General features: G+C 46.6%; 1 protein-coding gene across 1 annotated transcript in view; it reads right to left on the bottom strand.

Annotated features, from left to right (window-relative positions):
* PSMB7 (proteasome 20S subunit beta 7) overlaps nucleotides 1-17,397 on the bottom strand; it is a 118,830-nt gene that overhangs the window by 68,302 nt on the left and 33,131 nt on the right. Inside the window, exon 5 of the mRNA XM_082263335.1 lies at nucleotides 8,748-8,863. Coding sequence (XP_082119461.1) covers nucleotides 8,748-8,863 — 116 coding nt within the window. The remainder of the gene's footprint in view (nucleotides 1-8,747; nucleotides 8,864-17,397) is intronic.

Genomic DNA, 17,397 nt, shown 5'->3' with positions numbered 1-17,397 from the left:
AGGACGGTTAAGATCCAAGCCACCGAGAAGGAGCGAGTATGAACCCCAAGAGTCTCACACCACGCAATGTACATCTTCCATGGACGATGGTAGATCTTCCTAGGTGTAGATTTCCTAGCTTTTAAGAACGTAGGAATCTCCGACTCAGACAAATCTCTATCCTTGAGCACCTGGCGTTCAACAACCAAGCCGTCAAAGCCAGCTGTGAAGCAGGATGGAAGATCGGTCCTTGGGACAGTAGATCCTCCCTGAGAGGAAGCTTCCAGGGAATGCCGGCGAACAGCTGAACCAGATCGGCATACGTGCCCTGGGAGGCCAGTCCGGAGCCACTAGAATGACCGGAATCCCTTCTGCCTCAATCCTGTGTAGGAGTCTAGGCAGAAGCACAAGAAGGAAGGCATAGATCAAACGATACTGACCCCCACGGCCCCTCTGCCAGAGGATCCCTTGACCGAGCCACAAACCTCTGCACCTTTCTGTTGAGCCGAGATTCCAACAGATTCACCTCAGGAGGGGTCCTCTCTCTCTCTCCCCCCCCCCCCCCCCAGAGACACAGCTAATGAAACACCTCCAGATGAAGGAACCACTCCCCTTGGTCCAATGCCTGCCGACTGAGGTAATCAGCCTGCCAATCTTCCACCCGGGAATGTGTACAGTGGAGGGGGCTGGAACGAACTGTTCTGCTCACCTTAGAATGCTGGCTACCTCCAGAGCTGCCAGGGCACTAGTGCCCCCTTGGTGATTGACCTAATCCACGGCCGTGGCATTGTCTGATTGAATGCGCATTGGGCATCCCTGAAGACAATCAGTCTAATGATCCAGACACAGTTTGATCGCTCGGAGTTTCAGGACATTGATTGGTAGTCTGGACTTTTCCACTGTCCAGATCCCCTGAGCAGAATGCTCCTCTCCAGCCGGACAGGCTGGCCTCCGTGATGACCACTGTCCAATACAAAGGGAGAAAGGATTTTCCCAGCCGAAGCGCCAGAGAGCGAAGCCACCATATCAGGGATTCCTTTGTTCCCCGACTCAGCTGGATCTGATTGTCCAGAATCTCCCTTTGCAGGTACTTCGTATATATACACATATATATATATATATATATATATATATATATATATATATATATATATATATATATATATATATATATTTTTTTTTTTTTTTTTTTTACACATTGCTCATAGCAGTGAATTACATTGCTATAAGCAAGCATTTTACTGAATGAAATGGATTCAGTTTGTTTTGTTGTGACAAGTCAAAGCTAAATCACATGATACAGATGGGCTGTGATTAGCCCTGTCTGTACCTCGTGATCAAATTGACCAATCACAGTTAGCAACACAATTGTACACAATGGATGGCATAAATGGAAGCCATCTATTGTGTACAACTACCATGTGACCTGCTGCGATTGGTCACATAATACTGGCAGTGTGCTGGAACTCTGATCAGTCCTCAGCTGTGTCCCGTGGACACAGCTGGTGAGAGATTGCGCTGCTAAGCGGCGCTTTGACAGAACATCACTTGATTTCCAGTCAGGATTTTAAAGCCACGAAGGCTGGGAGGGAAGTGGTTAAAAAGAATGGGGAAGGGGGGGGGCAGACTTCTTGTGTTTTTTCCCTGCATGTGTCACAATGTAGAACTGCAGGGACGGGGGGGGGGGGGGGGGGGGGGGGGAAGCTTTCTCAAATTACTAATTAATCACGGAGCTTTACTATTCCATTACATAATATTCACTTATGTAATACTCTTCATCAAAAAACTGTAATGTAGAATATATTTTTGGGGAAATATTTAGGGATGTGCATATTACATAAAAGTTGCGTTCTGAAAAATTACAGCAATGTTCACTTTTTTCATTTTTCTTATCAATTAAAACCTTGGAAACATGTATCCAAACCCACTGCAACAATGTGACATGCAACTAGGTAAAAGGGGAACAGAACAGTTCTCTCCCAACAAAAAACACTGCGGGGCTCAGTGGAAGTATAGGAAGGAAAAGGAGAACTAAACCGGTTAGGCTGCCAAAGATGACAACAAAGTCGGATGTACTGCAGAGTCCTGGGCAACAGCAAAAACAAGGTAGGCTAGAGGCTCAGTTCACACTGCCACGACTTGGGACCCGACTTGTGACACCCCCAAGTCGCATGACATGTGAAATCTGATGTTGGTCAATGAGAGCTGTCTTAATTAGCACTACTAAAGAAACTGACTTTAGGAAAGGTTTCTGTACTACTTCAAGGCGACTTCTATCCAACTTTTGCCGTTAATGAAAATCACATCCAAGTCGGATTCTCATCTATATTGATGTGATTTGGATCTGACATTACAGGAAGATTACCCGGGCATTCCCAAAACTTGCATCAAAGTAGTACTCAAGTCACCAGGAAGTCACGTGACTTTCAGGTCACAGTAGTGTGAACCGAGTCTAAAAGACCCTGCAAGAAGCAAATACATATTTACAAAACTGGGGTATCATGTTCATTTACAGGGTATGCCCAGGTATTAACCCAAATTTGTATGCCAAATCCACCCCCCCCCATCCCCCCACACATACACACTCCCCATCTAGTTCATGTCTTACCACTCACTCTTTACTTTTACCTTGTTTATTTAGTGAGAAAAGAATTTTATTACTTACTGTGTTTTACAAAGGTTGTAAAATTCTTGCAGAAGCCGGGGGGGGGGGGGGGGGGTAAGTTATCCCAGCAGAAAAAAATACTGAGAAAATTTACTAAAACTGGTTCACACAGGACCTGGCACCAGCCATGCATAGATAGCAACCAATCAGCTTCTACCTTCAGCTTGTTTAACCACTTGCCGACCGCCGCACGACTATCTACGGCGGCGGTCAGCCCCTCACAGGCAAAGTGACGTAGGGCTACGTCACTAGCTTGTGAGGGTCTAGGTAGCGAGCGCGCGCCGCCGGAGGCGCGCTCCCGCGTGGTCACGGACCCCCCCGCGCGTGTGACCGGCGGACCCGATGTCCGCCGGCCACTCTGCGATCGGCGGGGGAGAGGGAGAATGACAGGCAGCTTGTGTAAACAAGCTGCCTGTCATTCTCCCCTCTGTATGAGAGATGATCATATGGATCTACTATGCATACAGCTGAAGCCACAGCCAATCACAGTTAGAATCATGCCCCTAGGGACACACACAGCCCCTCCCTCTCAAATAAAGTTAACCCCTTCACTACCAGTGTATTTTTACAGTAACAGTGCATATATATAGCACTGATTACTGTAGAAATGTCACTGGTAACCCCAAAAGTGTCAAAAATGTCAGTCAAGGGTCCGATCTGTCTGCCGCAATGTCGCAATACCGCAAAAAAATCGCAGATCACCGCCATTACGCGTTAAAAAAAAAAAAAAAAAAAAAAAACAACAAAAATGACAAAAATCTTTCCCTTAGTTAGTAAACGCAATAACTTTTGCGCAAACCAATCAAAATACGCTTTTTGCGATTTTTTTTACCAAACATAGGTAGCATAAAACAAATTGGCCGAAAATGTTAAAAAATTTTGATTTTTACATTTTTTTGGGGGGGGAATTTCATATAAAAAAAAGGGAAAAATATTGCTATTTTTGCAAAATTTACGCTCTTTTTTTGTTTATAGCGCGTGATCAAAAAATCGCACAGGTGATCAAATACCGCCAAAAGAAAGCTCTGTTTGTGGGAAAAAAAGGACGCCAAATTCGTTTAGGTACAGCGTCGCACGACTGCGCAATTGTCCGTTAAAGTCACGTAGTGCCGAATCGCAAAATACCCCCTGGTCGTTTAGCAGCCAAATCCTCCGGGGCTTAAGTGGTTAATTAAGATTTGACAATAAAACCTGGAAGTCGATTGGCTATTATGCACAGCTGCACCAGATTCTGAGTGTTCCAGCTTTAGTAAATCTCCCCCATTGTGTCATCAGACCAAAAAGGAAGTTGGGAAGATACCGGATTAAAGCCCCTTTCACACATACGGTCCGTTCAGTTCATCAGTTCAGTCACGTCAAAATGTATCAGTTTTTCATCCGCTTTTTTTTTTACATCCACTACCAATGCAAAAACTAACCATTTGTCCGTTTACATCCGTTTTTTAATAGGGCAATCATCCGTTCCAAAAAACAGACATTGATGGAAGCGGATGAAAATGGATGATCATCCGTTGTCATCCGTTTTTACATAGAGATGCATTGATGTCTGTTTTTCATCCGTCAACGGATGGATGAAAAACGGATCCTATGTGTAAAAGGGGCCTTATGGTTACCCAACATGTATTATTCTGTACGTGTAGCATTATGTAAAGTAAGAAGGCTCCATTCACATACAGGTGTCCCGGATCGCAGGGTAGAATCAACACGATTCTGCCCGCGATCCCGATTTATGGCAAATCCAGGGATGGCGATGGATTCCTGTATGGATTCCAATGGCACCCCAAACGCGGTGCAATTTTTCCGACAGCAAAATCACACTGCGTTTGGGGTGCCATTGGAAGTGACAGGAATCGCACAGGCGTCCCGCGATTTGCCGTGATTCGGCATTGCGGGCAGAATCACAGTGATTCTGCCAGCGATCCGAGACGCCAATCTGTGATCGGAGCCCAAAACAAAGAGGAAACGTACGCGCATTATATTTTAATTTGCCCCAACAAGCATAGAGATAAAACACAAAATATGGGCATTCTTGAATCTAAGGCTCCATTCACACCTGGGCGTTTTTGAGTGTTTTTCAGCTCCAAAAACACTCAAAAAAACGTTCCAAAACGCCCAACAAGTAAAACCCCATTCATTTAAATGGTCTCTGTTCACATCTGAGCGTTTTGCAAAAGCTGAAAAAAGTACATGAGCTTCTTTTTGGGCTGATTACCAGCGTTTTTGATAGATGTCAATGCCTGCCTTCAAAAACGCCTGAAAATCGCGGTAAAACGCTACGCTCAAGTGTGAATGTAGCCTTAACGATATAATGATAGACTTGAAGCTTGCTTTTAGAGGAAGGGCATCTGAAACATAAAACTAATTTGCTGTATTTTTCCAAGCTTATCTTATTTTATTTTTTAATCAGCATTTTATTTCACAACAGTTTTAAAGAAAATGTTTTATGAGAGAATATAGATCGAGTTGTTGCTGACCTCATCCTAAAAATACTATCAGTGATCTGAAATCTACTATATGTTCTGCCTGAAATAAAACTTAATACGAATAAAATGTCGGAGATTGCCAAAAAATAACAAACCTAAATTGAAGATAAATAGTATTTAGGAAACACTACAATTGGGATAAAACAAACCAAAATGATTTGAATGAAGTGTGTGAATTGATAGGTTGTACAATGGTGGCATCTAGTGGACAGATTCGGAAATGCAACCCCAAAAGGGGAACAACATGATATGAATGCATACAACAGTTATGGATACCTGAGACCTCACAATATCATCTGTTGTCAGATACCTTTTCTTAGGAAAGTGCAAAATAAAAAAAATACAGAACATACATTCTGATCTTTATAAATAAAGCTTACCAATACATAGTACATTGTGTATACCTTGAAATCTGTGACTTTAAAGGTATAGGTTGACAAGGAATGAGGTTTTCTATTAATAAATTATTCATTATGAGACCAGGCTGCATAAAAGGGGGTTCTCACGTATTGCACACTCAGATTTTGAGTCTAAAATAAAAGAAGAAGGTGGTGGTGATAAAAGTATGTGAATACAGGCTGGGAAGGAATCATGGGGCAGATAGGATAATGAATATAGAAAAGTGTAGGACCGAGGGGGGGGGGGGGGGGGGGAAGGAGAGGAGAAAGAGAAGGGATACCGTCCCCTCACACCAAATTTTGTTGTCTAGGTGTTTTTATCAGAACAGTTTGAGTACAACATAAAAGTCTTTAGGGTCTAGAGTGGCTTGAAAAAGTATTCATACCCCTTGAAACTTTCCACATTTTGTCATGTTACAACCAAAAACGTAAATGTATTATATTGGGATTTCATGTGATAGACCAACACAAAGTGGCACATCATTGTGAAGTGAAAAGAAAAATATAAACAGTTGTCAAAATATTTTACAAATAAATATCTGAAAAGTGTGGCGTGCTTTTGTATTCAGTCCCCTTTAATGTTACACCCCTAACTAAAATCTAGTTGAACCAATTGCCTTCAGAAGTCACCCAATTAGTAAATAGAGTCTACCTGTGTGTAATTTAATCTCATTATAAATACAGCTGTTCTGCGAAGCCCTCAGAGGTTTGTTAGAGAACCTAAAGCCTCGTACACATGCAACGATTTTTGGCCGTGAATTTTCGGCCAACGTCCGATCGGCCAATTGTCGGCTTGTTAGTATGATGCTTCCGACAACCGACTGCGACTTTTCGGCCGAACAAAATCTGGTGTGCAGACTATAAAATTTTTGTTGGCCGTCAACAGAATGGCCGATTTTCCGTCAGTCAGTACAGATTTCGGGCAGACAAAAATCAGATGAGCAAGACTGGGCATGCTCAGAGAAGGAAAAACACACGGAAAGTAAACCAGCACATGACATCACTTCTGCAGTTGGTTGTTGTTGGCCGACAAAATTAGTGTGCAGTCTAGAGCACATTTCAATCAACACAACAACACTGGACAAAAGACGGCCGATCGGTCGGCCGATAATCGTTGCGTGTGTACTAGGCTTTAGTGAACACAGCATCATGAAGGCCAAGGAACACACCAGACAGGTCAGGGATAACGTTGTGGAGAAGTTTTAAACCAGGTTAGGGTAGAAAAAAAAAAAAAAAAAGCTTTGAACATCTCACGAAGAGCACTGTTCATTCAATCCATCAGAAAATGGAAAGAAGTATGACAAAACTGCAAACCTACCAAGGCATAGCTGTCCACCTAAAACTACAGGCCGGGCAAGGAGAGCATTCATCAGAGAAGCAGCCAAGGGGCCCATGGAGGAGCAGCAGACATTCACAGCTCAGGTGGGAGAATCTGTACACAGGACTCCACAAGACTGGCCTTTATGGAAGAGTGGCAAGAAGAAAGCCATTAGTCATCCTGTTAGCGAGAAGCCATGTGGGGGGCACAGCAAATATGTGGAAGAAGGAGCTCTGGTCAGATAAGACCAAAATTGAACTTTTTGGCATAAAAGCAAAATGCTATGTGTGGTGGAAAATGAACACTGCACATCAGTGAAACATGGAGGTGGCAGCATCATATTGTAGGGATGGTTTTCTTCAGCAGGGACAGGGAAGCTGGTCAGAGATAATGGGAAGATGGATGGAGCCAAATACAGGGCAATCTTAGAATAAAACCTGTCAAGAGTCTGCAAAAGACCTGAGACTGGGGTGGAAGTTCCCCTTCCAGAAGGACAACGACCCTAAACATACAGCCAGAGCTACAATGGAATGATTTAGATTAAAAGCATATTCATGGGTTAGAGTGGCCCAGTCAAAGTTCAGACCTAAATGCAATTGAGAATCTGTGGCAAGACTTGCAAACTGCTGTTCACAGATGCTCTCCATCCAATCTGACAGAACTTGAGCTATTTTGCAAAGAAGAATGAGCGAAAATGTCCCTCTCCAGAAGTGCAAAGCTGGTAGAGACATCCCCAAAAAGACTTGCAGCTGTAATTGCAAGGAAAGGTGGTTCTACAAAATATTGACTCGGGGGTTGAATACAAATGCACGACACACTTTTGACATATTCACAAAAAAAAATTGGAAAACCATTTATTTTCCTTCCACTTGAAAATGATGTGCTACTTTGTGTTGGTCAATCACATCAAATCCCAATAAAATACATTTACGTTGTTGGTTGTAACATGACAAAATGTGGATAATTTCAAGGGGTATGAATACTTTTTCAGGGCACTATATATCTCCCTGCTGACCGCAATATGTGTATATATACACAATGTTGTGGTTTTCTCCCCTCCTCAGTGTTTCTCAGGCTGTTTTCACTGGCGCGCCCGAGAAACGATCCAATGGTGTGGCCGGCTGGTCACAGATGCTATCAGATTATCTCCGATTGCCTCTATGGACTCGGAGAACCGGAGCGACGTCCTGATGTCACTTCCAGTCTACGGCAAAAGTAAACTTTTTTCTTTTTTTTTTTTAAAAGCAAAATTTTTTTTTTTTGCTTTGAAAAAGGTAGAGAGCTTAATTGATCGCCGTTGTCCCGGTGTGCCCCAACCCCTTGCTCCATTGCATTCATAGATTTATAAATGGATATACCTTGGCATAAAGAGATGAATACTAAGTAAACAGAAAATTATTTGGATATTGTATAATTTTTTTATTTTACATTGTTTTGTCCCTTTGTTGAAAGGACATTTGGAATGTTCGTTTTTATGCATATATTGAAATAAAAAGAATTAAAAAGAATTACAAAAAAAAAAAAAAAAAGGGAGAGAGATTTCGGGTCTTTTGATCCCCAGATCCCTCAATAAAAAAGGACATGTCATCCTTATTTCTTTTACAAGGGATTGTTACATTCCTTGTAATAGGAATAAAAGTGATAAAAAAAAAAAAGGGACATGGTTAAAATTAAAAAATAAATAGGAGAAAAAAATAAAAATAAATAAAGCGCCCCATCCCTCTGTGCTCATGTTTTTGCTCAGGGTCCAGTGATATCTGAAGCACGAGAGATGTAAAAAAAAAAAAAAAAAAAGGAGAATAAAAGGTGCATACTATGTGACATCAAATAACAATGTAGTATTCAAAATCTGACCCATGATCAAGAAAAATAAAGCTGGAAAAAAATGATTTAAATGTTCTCACCCATTGTAACATAGGGTAGCCTATCTGTTGATCCATGTGGGTAAATGCTATACAGATGAGGGCCTGTACAGTCCACTCCCCCAAGCACAAGCGCGGCACCAATGTAGCCTTGATACCTGTTGGCCAAAGAAAAAAAAAAAAATGTTACCAATATGAAATAGGTCAGCTTGAATTTTTCCTGTTCTACAGTAGAATGTATGTTACACAATGTACAATAAGAAAACGGAATTTTTGTAAAATCTTACCTGTAAAATTCCTTTCTCTGAGTCCTCCGACAGTCGCCGCCTCTTCATATTCGTCACATATGGGGTATTAGACTTTGCTCCGAAGGAGTAGCTAGGCAACAGAATATGTTAACAATAAAGCTTTAACATATCCCACCCTCAAGGGGTGGTCCCCTCAGTCAATACCCTCCTACTTCCTGCAACCATATCTCAGTTTTAGTGGAATAGCAGTAGAGTATACATTCAAACCCCAAAAGAGGGGCGGGGGCGGCGACTGTCGGAGGACTCAGAGAAAGGAATTTTACAGGTAAGATTTTACAAAAATTCAGTTTTCTCTTACGTCCTCCGACAGTCGCCGCCTCTTCATATTCGTCACATATGGGGACGTCCCAAAGCAGTGCAAACATGAGGGGTGGGAAAAGCATCCGCGCCGAAAGGCAACGCAGTCTCCACATCAAAGAAAGGAACCTTACCAAAGGAAGGAAACCAGCTGGGCAACAGCAAAAATAAGTGCTCAACAGGAGCAACAACCCAGGAAAAGACAAAAAACCCAGGGGATACAAAAAACTATCCCAACAGCCAGGAGTCCCCAACAAGGGACCCTAGGGAACAGCCGCACTAAGAACCTCGCGGCCAAAGGAAGCATCCGCCGATGCCTGAACATCTACTTTGTAGAATTTTGTGAAAGTGTGCACGGTCGACCAAGTCGCCGCCTTACACACCTGGGCTACAGAAGCCCCATGACGGCAGGCCCAAGACGTACTCAGAGATCTAGTAGAGTGCGCCTTCACAGGCACAGGGGGAACCTTCCCCTGCAAGGCATAGGCCTGTTCAATGGTCTGCCTGATCCATTTGGCGATGGTAGAGGCCGAAGCCGCCATGCCCTTCCGAGGACCCTCTGGAAGAACAAACAAGGAGTCCGTCTTACGAAAAGACTCAGTCGATTTAAGGTAAACCCTTATCGCCCGAACAACATCCAGAGAGTGCAATCTCATCTCCTTTGGATGTTTAGGCTTCGTGCACAACGAAGGCAAAACAATATCCTCGTTAAGATGGAATTCCGAAACTCGTTTCGGCAGAAAAGAAGGATTAGGTCGCAAGACCACCTTATCCAAATGAACAACCAGGTACGGAGACTTGCAGGACAAAGCCGCCAGTTCCGACACTCTGCGAGCCGAAGTGATCGCCACCAAAAAGGCGACCTTTTTGGACAACATAGACAACGAGATCTCCCTGATCTGTTCAAAAGGAGCACGTTGTAACACAGATAGAACGAGATTCAAGTCCCAAGGGGGCAAAGGATCCCTCCTAGGAGGAACCAGATGCCGCACACCCTGAATAAAGGTGCCAACCAAGGAGTTGGAAGCCACGGGACGTTGAAACAGAACGGCCAGCGCAGACACCTGACCCTTTATCGTAGCCAGCGCCAAACGCTGATCGACACCCGTCTGAATGAAAGACAGCACACGGGAAACCGAGTACGTGCGGGGTGAAAACCCCCTGGACTCACACCAGGCAAAATAGGCCTTCCAAGTACGGTAATAAACCTTCCCCGAGGAAGACTTCCTCGCGTTGATTAAAGTATGAACGACCTCTGGAGAGAGACCCTTCTCCTTCAGGACCTCGGTCTCAACAGCCAGGCCGTCAAAGCCAGCGACTGTAAAGCAGGATGGTAAATCGGTCCTTGAGACAGTAGATCGTCTCGAAGAGGCAGACGCCAAGGGGCGTCGACCGCCAGATTCACGAGGTCTGCGTACCAGGACCGGCGAGGCCAGTCCGGTGCCACAAGAATCACCGTGCTGCGTTCCGAGTGTAACCTGCGAAGGAACCTGGACAGCAACTGAATCGGTGGAAACGCGTACATCAGCCTGTACTGATGCCACGGGGCCACTAACGCGTCCGACGCGTCTGCCCGAGGGTCGCGCGTCCTTGCCACGAACCTCTTCACCTTGTAGTTGAGGCGAGACGCGAACAGGTCCACATCTGGAAGACCCCACTTCGCGCACAACATCTGGAAGACAGCCGGGTGGAGAGACCATTCCCCCTGATCCAGGGTCTGGCGACTCAGATAGTCCGCCTGCCAGTTCTCCACTCCCGGAATGTGAACCGCCGTTATCGCCGGGACATGAGTCTCGGCCCAAGATAGAATGTCGGCCACTTCTCGAGCCGCTCGGGCACTCCTGGTGCCCCCTTGGTGGTTGATGTAGGCCACCGCCGTGGCATTGTCCGTCTGCACCCGAACCGGGCAGCCCTGCAGCCGGTCCGTCCAGCGATGAAGACAGAGCCTTATCGCACGCAATTCCAGAATGTTGATCGGGAGGGAAGACTCCCCCTCCGACCAGGTCCCCTGGGCGGACAGAACGCCCAGAACACCACCCCAGCCCGACAGGCTGGCATCCGTGGTGATTACCGTCCACGAGATCGGACGAAACGACTTGCCCCCGGACACCAACGGGGACTGGAGCCACCACAGAAGGTTTTCCCTGGTGCGATGACTCAACGAGATCTGAAGATCCAGAGATTGAGGTCGCCCGTCCCACCTGGACAGGACCTCCGCTTGGAGACCCCGCGTGTGAAACTGCGCGAAAGGAATCGCCTCGAAGGCCGAGACCATCAATCCCAGACATCTCATACACGTCCGCAGAGACGAGTGTGGAACGTCCCTGAGGGACCTGACTTCCTCCTGAAGAGTCCTGAGTTTGTGTTCCGGCAGGAAGACCTTCGCCTGCACCGAGTCCAGTATCATTCCCAGATAGGGGAGACGAACCGACGGACTCAGTGTCGACTTTGGAACATTTATCGTCCAACCAAACTCCTGCAGAGTTTGCATTGTGACAGACAGGTCCTCCTCCAGACCCTGTCTGGTCGCAGACCGAACCAGAATGTCGTCCAGATACCCCAGGACAGAAATGCCCTGGGCCCTCAATAATGCCAGAACCGGTGCAAGCACCTTGGTGAAGACCCGCGGAGCCGAGGAGAGACCAAAGGGCAACGCCACAAACTGGTAGTGATCCTCCGCAATGGCAAATCGAAGGTATCTCTGATGACCCTCGAATATGGGGATGTGAAGGTACGCATCCTTCAAATCGATGGAGGCCATGAATTCCCCCGCAACGAGGGCAGCCACCACCGAGCGCAGGGATTCCATGCGGAACTTGCGAACCCGCACAGAGCGGTTCAGAGCCTTCAAGTCCAGAATCGGACGAACCTTGCCCTCCTTCCTGGGCACGGTGAACAGATTGGAATAAAACCCCCGAAATCTGTCCCGATGAGGCACCGGAACCACCACTCCCTGAGCCCTCAGGTCCCGCACCGCCAGGTGCAGATCCCGCAGGCGCTCTGGAGACAGTTGAAGATTTGAGGGAAAAAATCTGCTCTCCGGCCGAGAGAGAAACTCGATCTTGTAACCAGATCGAACGATTTCCAGAACCCATCTGTCCCGCACACGGGCCAACCAGGGCTGAAGAAAACCGAGCAAGCGTCCCCCCACCCCAAAACTGGGTGAGGGCGCCCCTTCAGGCCGAACTGTTATGGGCTGCAGGTCCGGATTGGCCGGACTTCTGTTTCCCAGACCAGGGCTTCTTCTGAGAGCCTTGGCCTTTGAACGGTTTGCCCTTGTAGTGCGGCCGAAAGGCACGAAAGGACCCCTGAGGGGGCCGAAAATTAGCATGCTGCTTCCCAGAAGCCCCCTTAGCCTTGGGGAAATGGGGCAAGAGAGTGCTCTTACCCCCGGTGATCCCCTTAATCAACACATCCAGGGACTCCCCAAAAAGGCGAGACCCATCATAAGGCAGATTGGCTAAGGTCTTACGTGAAGATTGGTCCACCGACCAACATTTCAACCAAACCAGGCGGCGAGACAACACCGCCACGCTGTGCACACGTGCAGCCAACGGAATCAGGTCCAGGTCCGCATCACACAGATACATGACACCCTGATGGATCTGATCCACCATATCCAGGGTCGCCGCCGAGGCCGAATCGGCCACTAGGACGCGCCTAAGCATCTGCGTCCAACTTGCGATCGCCTGGGCCGCCATGAGAGAAGCAAACAGAGCCTTAAGCATAGAACCCGTAACAGAATAAGTATGACGGGCAAGAGACTCCAGTCTCCTATCCGTGGCATCACGGAAAACAGGGGAACCCTCTGCAGGAATCGCAGTGGCTTTGTTCAAAACCGCAATTGCATGATCCACTGGCGGAGGCACACACCACCGTTCATCAGTGGCAGGCGAGAAAAGATAACGCAGCTTGAATTTACTTGGTACCGCAAAAGGCTTGCGCAGATCGCGCCATTGATCCTTAACAGCGCGCTGAAAATCAGCATTGCAGGGAAAAACCTGCGGCGTCCTGCGTTTCCTCTGCGTCCCATAAGCCGCCAAGGCAGCGGGGGGACACACTTCGTCCTGCAAACGTAGCGTCTGCTTAATGGAAGCAATCAACTCATCCATGATTGCAAGCTCTTCAGGCGAGCCAGGGGGAGAATTATCAACCCCCTCAACTTCAGCCTCTACCTCAGACCCCACTAGATCAAGAGAGGAGCGGGACCCCGATAAGGAGGTCCCTGCCAGAACAGCCCCATCACCTTCACCCTCAGAATCAGAGGATAGAGCAACTCTGGGCCGTTTAGTAGATTGAGCAGCCACCAGCATTTGCACCTGGGCAGCAAGGCCAGCCACAATAGTGGCTAAATCCCCCCCTGGGGGGGAAACAGCGGTCCCCTGGCTTTCCACCAATACTGTAGGAAACTTGCCCTCCTGAGAATCCATTGCCCCTGTAATGCCAGACAACCAAGGGTTAACTGCCCCCTTTTAGCAAGCGCAGCCCACCGCACCACACTCAGGCACAATGAGACCCCCACAGGGAATATACAAACTGAATACAGGCAATGGATAGCAAGAACAGAAGGATAAAACCTGAGGAGACCCCGCTGCTGCTGCTGCCTCGATCGGTGTTCCTGGAAAGAGGAAGTGATGCTGCCAGGGCGCTCTATGTAAGCCTATGGAGGCTACAAGAAAATGGCCGCCGTGCATGTAAACCATGCGGCCGGAGCGGGCGCCGGTAAAATTGCGTCGTTTGGCGCCGAAAACGCCGCTCCACAGTGCATAAAAACACACACATTACATCCCAATATAAGGATACATGTTAGATCGCCGCAGCGATCGCTGTATATGCCCAAACATGCCAAGAAAAAACATGCCCCACAGCACACAGCTTCTCACACTGCCCAGCCTGACACACACAGTGTCATACAGCTCCCCCCCCCCCCTTGCAGCCCACAGCATGCAGCCGAGAGATAGGGAGACAAGCAGTGTGATTAAAGGCAGGTTACACAGTCCCAGACTGAGACCCCCCCAGACAGACAGGTCCCCACATAAATACACTTACCTCACATGGCGTGGGGAACCCGCACAGGCGAACAAGCCGCTGCACATGAGGCAGGGAGAGTCGCAATTCAAGACGCACACAATGGAGGTTAAGAAACCGCACAGCGTCCGGTGAGGTAGCCACCTCACCAATCATCCCTGCACCGAACAGGGATGGGTCGTTCACTGTGCCAGGAGCGTTACCTGGCTGAACGCTCGATGGCAGACTGGGAAGCCACTGACCCACGACCTGCGACCAGGGGGATCAGCCCGAGACCCAGTCCGCATGATCCTCTTCGTCCGAAGAACTAACTAATGCTGACAAAAATAACAGCTAAGTAAAGATAGAGAGAAAACTCAAACAAAATATTAAAAAGAAGAAAGAGTCTGGGACAGAAAGTCCCAGCACAGAGAGAGCCAGCCACTCCTGACAAGCTAGACATTAAAACTGAGATATGGTTGCAGGAAGTAGGAGGGTATTGACTGAGGGGACCACCCCTTGAGGGTGGGATATGTTAAAGCTTTATTGTTAACATATTCTGTTGCCTAGCTACTCCTTCGGAGCAAAGTCTAATACCCCATATGTGACGAATATGAAGAGGCGGCGACTGTCGGAGGACGTAAGAGAAATATGGACTTACCAAAAAATAAGCACCCTTTGCACCTGAGGGTTTTGTAGCTCAAAGCTCCAAAATGCTCAACAAGCCAAATCCAATCATTTTAAAATTTCCCTCTTTATATTGGAGCATTCGGGGGTCTGTAGCTCAATGCTTGAAGCACAAATAATACAGGAGGTACCTTTGAAGCAGACTGGGGTATATATGGCCTCAATGTCTTCAGTGGGAAAGTGCAAAAACGCATGGAACCAATGTTATTTATATGTTCAAGACCAAAAAAAAAAAAAGAAGAAATAGATCTATGTGCCCAGAACATAGGCTGAAAGAAAAAAAAAAAAAAAAAACAAGACCATCTAGTTCAACCAATAAAAAAAAATTGGGACACACGATAGCATTCCAGTCTTAGTCCCATAGGGTTAAATATTGAGTTGGCCAACCCTTAGCAGCTATAACCGCTTCAAATCTTCTGGGAAGGCTGTGATCTGAGAAGGAGCGAATGGAGCATGATCTTTGCCATATTCGCTTCAATGGAGGGCAGATAAGACATTAGGGAGACTATGATGTCGCATTAAAGAGGTTGTAAGCCCTCAAAACTTAATTTTTTTTTTCTGCAACCTGAAAGAGAAACCCATAATGAGCTAGTATGCATCGCATACTAGCTCATTATGAAATACTTACCTTAGAACGAGCCCCCGCCGTGCCACCCGCTCACCTGTATGTCTTCCGGGATCGCGGCATCCGGCCATCTGATTGGCCGGAGCCGCGGTGACATCACTCCCGCACACGCGAGCCGATGGTCACGGCACGGGGCTCTGAAGGAACGGCACCAGCGGCCGCTCCTTCAGAGCGCATGGGCCAGTGAGGTCACTGGCTGCATGTCAGGTAAATATCTACTAAACGGTACATGTTTAGGAGATATTTACAGTACCTATAGGTAAGCCTTATCATAGGATCACCTATAGGTAAAAAAAGTGTCAGAGGAGGGTTTACTTCCTCTTTAAAGCGGAAGTAAACCCATAGTTTTAAAGAACAGTTACATTTCCGGAATGCTGGAAATGCTATCTGTCACATTGGTTGTGCTCTCAACTAAACTGTCAAACCGTCCAATGGCTGGTGTCATAACCGAGCACATGTGCAGCATCATGGCAGTTGAAGATCAAACAGAGGCCAGGATGGCAGCTTCCTTGGCTGAAAACGATAAGGTTTTACTTCACTGTAACAAAAACCACACCACATAGGGAAATTTTTGTTCCCTATGCGATATGAAGTTTTAAGAGAGAGAGAGAAAAAAAAAAAAGAAAAGTGTCAAAAACAAAGTTGTACCCAAAGCACTTTACCCAAACGAACAGAAGCACACCCACCAGGGGCAGCTATGTACAAAAAGGATGTATGCACATATCAGGGGGTATTGAAAAGTTGTAACTATCACAATTTTCAAATTTTATTCTGCACAGGGTGTGCTTTCATAAAATATATAATGTTTGGGGGGGGGGTTTAAGTAATCCACAGGCCTAACATGATTTTTTTTTAAAAATGGGTGCAAAAAACAAAAAGGCAAAAACAGCTCTCGCAGGGAAAGGGTTAAGAGGGGCCTGTATTTTTCAATCTTGCCCTTTAGGATGTGTGACTGTTTCAATAAACAGTTTGATTCTGATTGACTCCAAAACTTGTACTGTCGAGTTCTTGAGGTAACTATAACCAGATTCACGGATCTTGTGTTCCGGAGATTAGGAAGCAGCTTCTTGGCAGAGATACCCAGTCGGGGTGCCCAGAGTCCGTCACATTTGGTGGCAGTGGTGGGATGCTTCCTTCAGTCTGGGACATCCAAACCTCCACCGGGATCCAAGATTGGGATAGCAGACTTTGGTCAACCCTTGATAGATAGTGAGGTGGGGTTTTTTTTATTAAGTACCCGTATCCCACTGTTCTATTGTTTCTGTCTGCCTTAAGATTAACTTAATACGGGATGTATATGTGTATGTGGATTGGCTGCTAAGAGGGAGGGGGGTTGTCCCACAGTGAATCTCTCTTTGTGCCTGTGTTTCAATAAACAGTTTGATTCTGGTTGACTCCAAAATTTGTACTGTCGAGTTATTGGGGTAACTATAGCCAGATTCACGGATCTTGTGTTTCCGGAGCTTAGGAAGCAGCTTTTTGGTGGAGATACCCAGTCGGTGGTGTCCGGAGTCCGTCACATTTGGTGGCAGCAGTGGGATGCTTCCTGCGGTCTGGAACATCCAAACCTCCACTGGGATCCAAGATAGGGATAGGTAATGATTAAGCACACAGTCAGTGTGTGAAACGCGTCTACCTTGTCACGATTGTCATTATTTGGATGTCCAGTCAATAAATCTGGATTTTGACTCAACCCGGAGTGCTGCCAATTCCTTTTCCTTTATCAAGATAGGGATAGCAGATTTTGGTCGACCCTTGCTAGATAGTG

The sequence above is a fragment of the Pelophylax lessonae genome (genome assembly GCF_965119305.1).
Source record: "Pelophylax lessonae genome assembly, chromosome: 7".
NCBI lineage: Eukaryota > Metazoa > Chordata > Amphibia > Anura > Ranidae > Pelophylax > Pelophylax lessonae.
The sequence above is the reverse complement of the archived record's forward strand: the minus strand, read 5'-3'. Positions and strand labels throughout refer to the sequence as shown.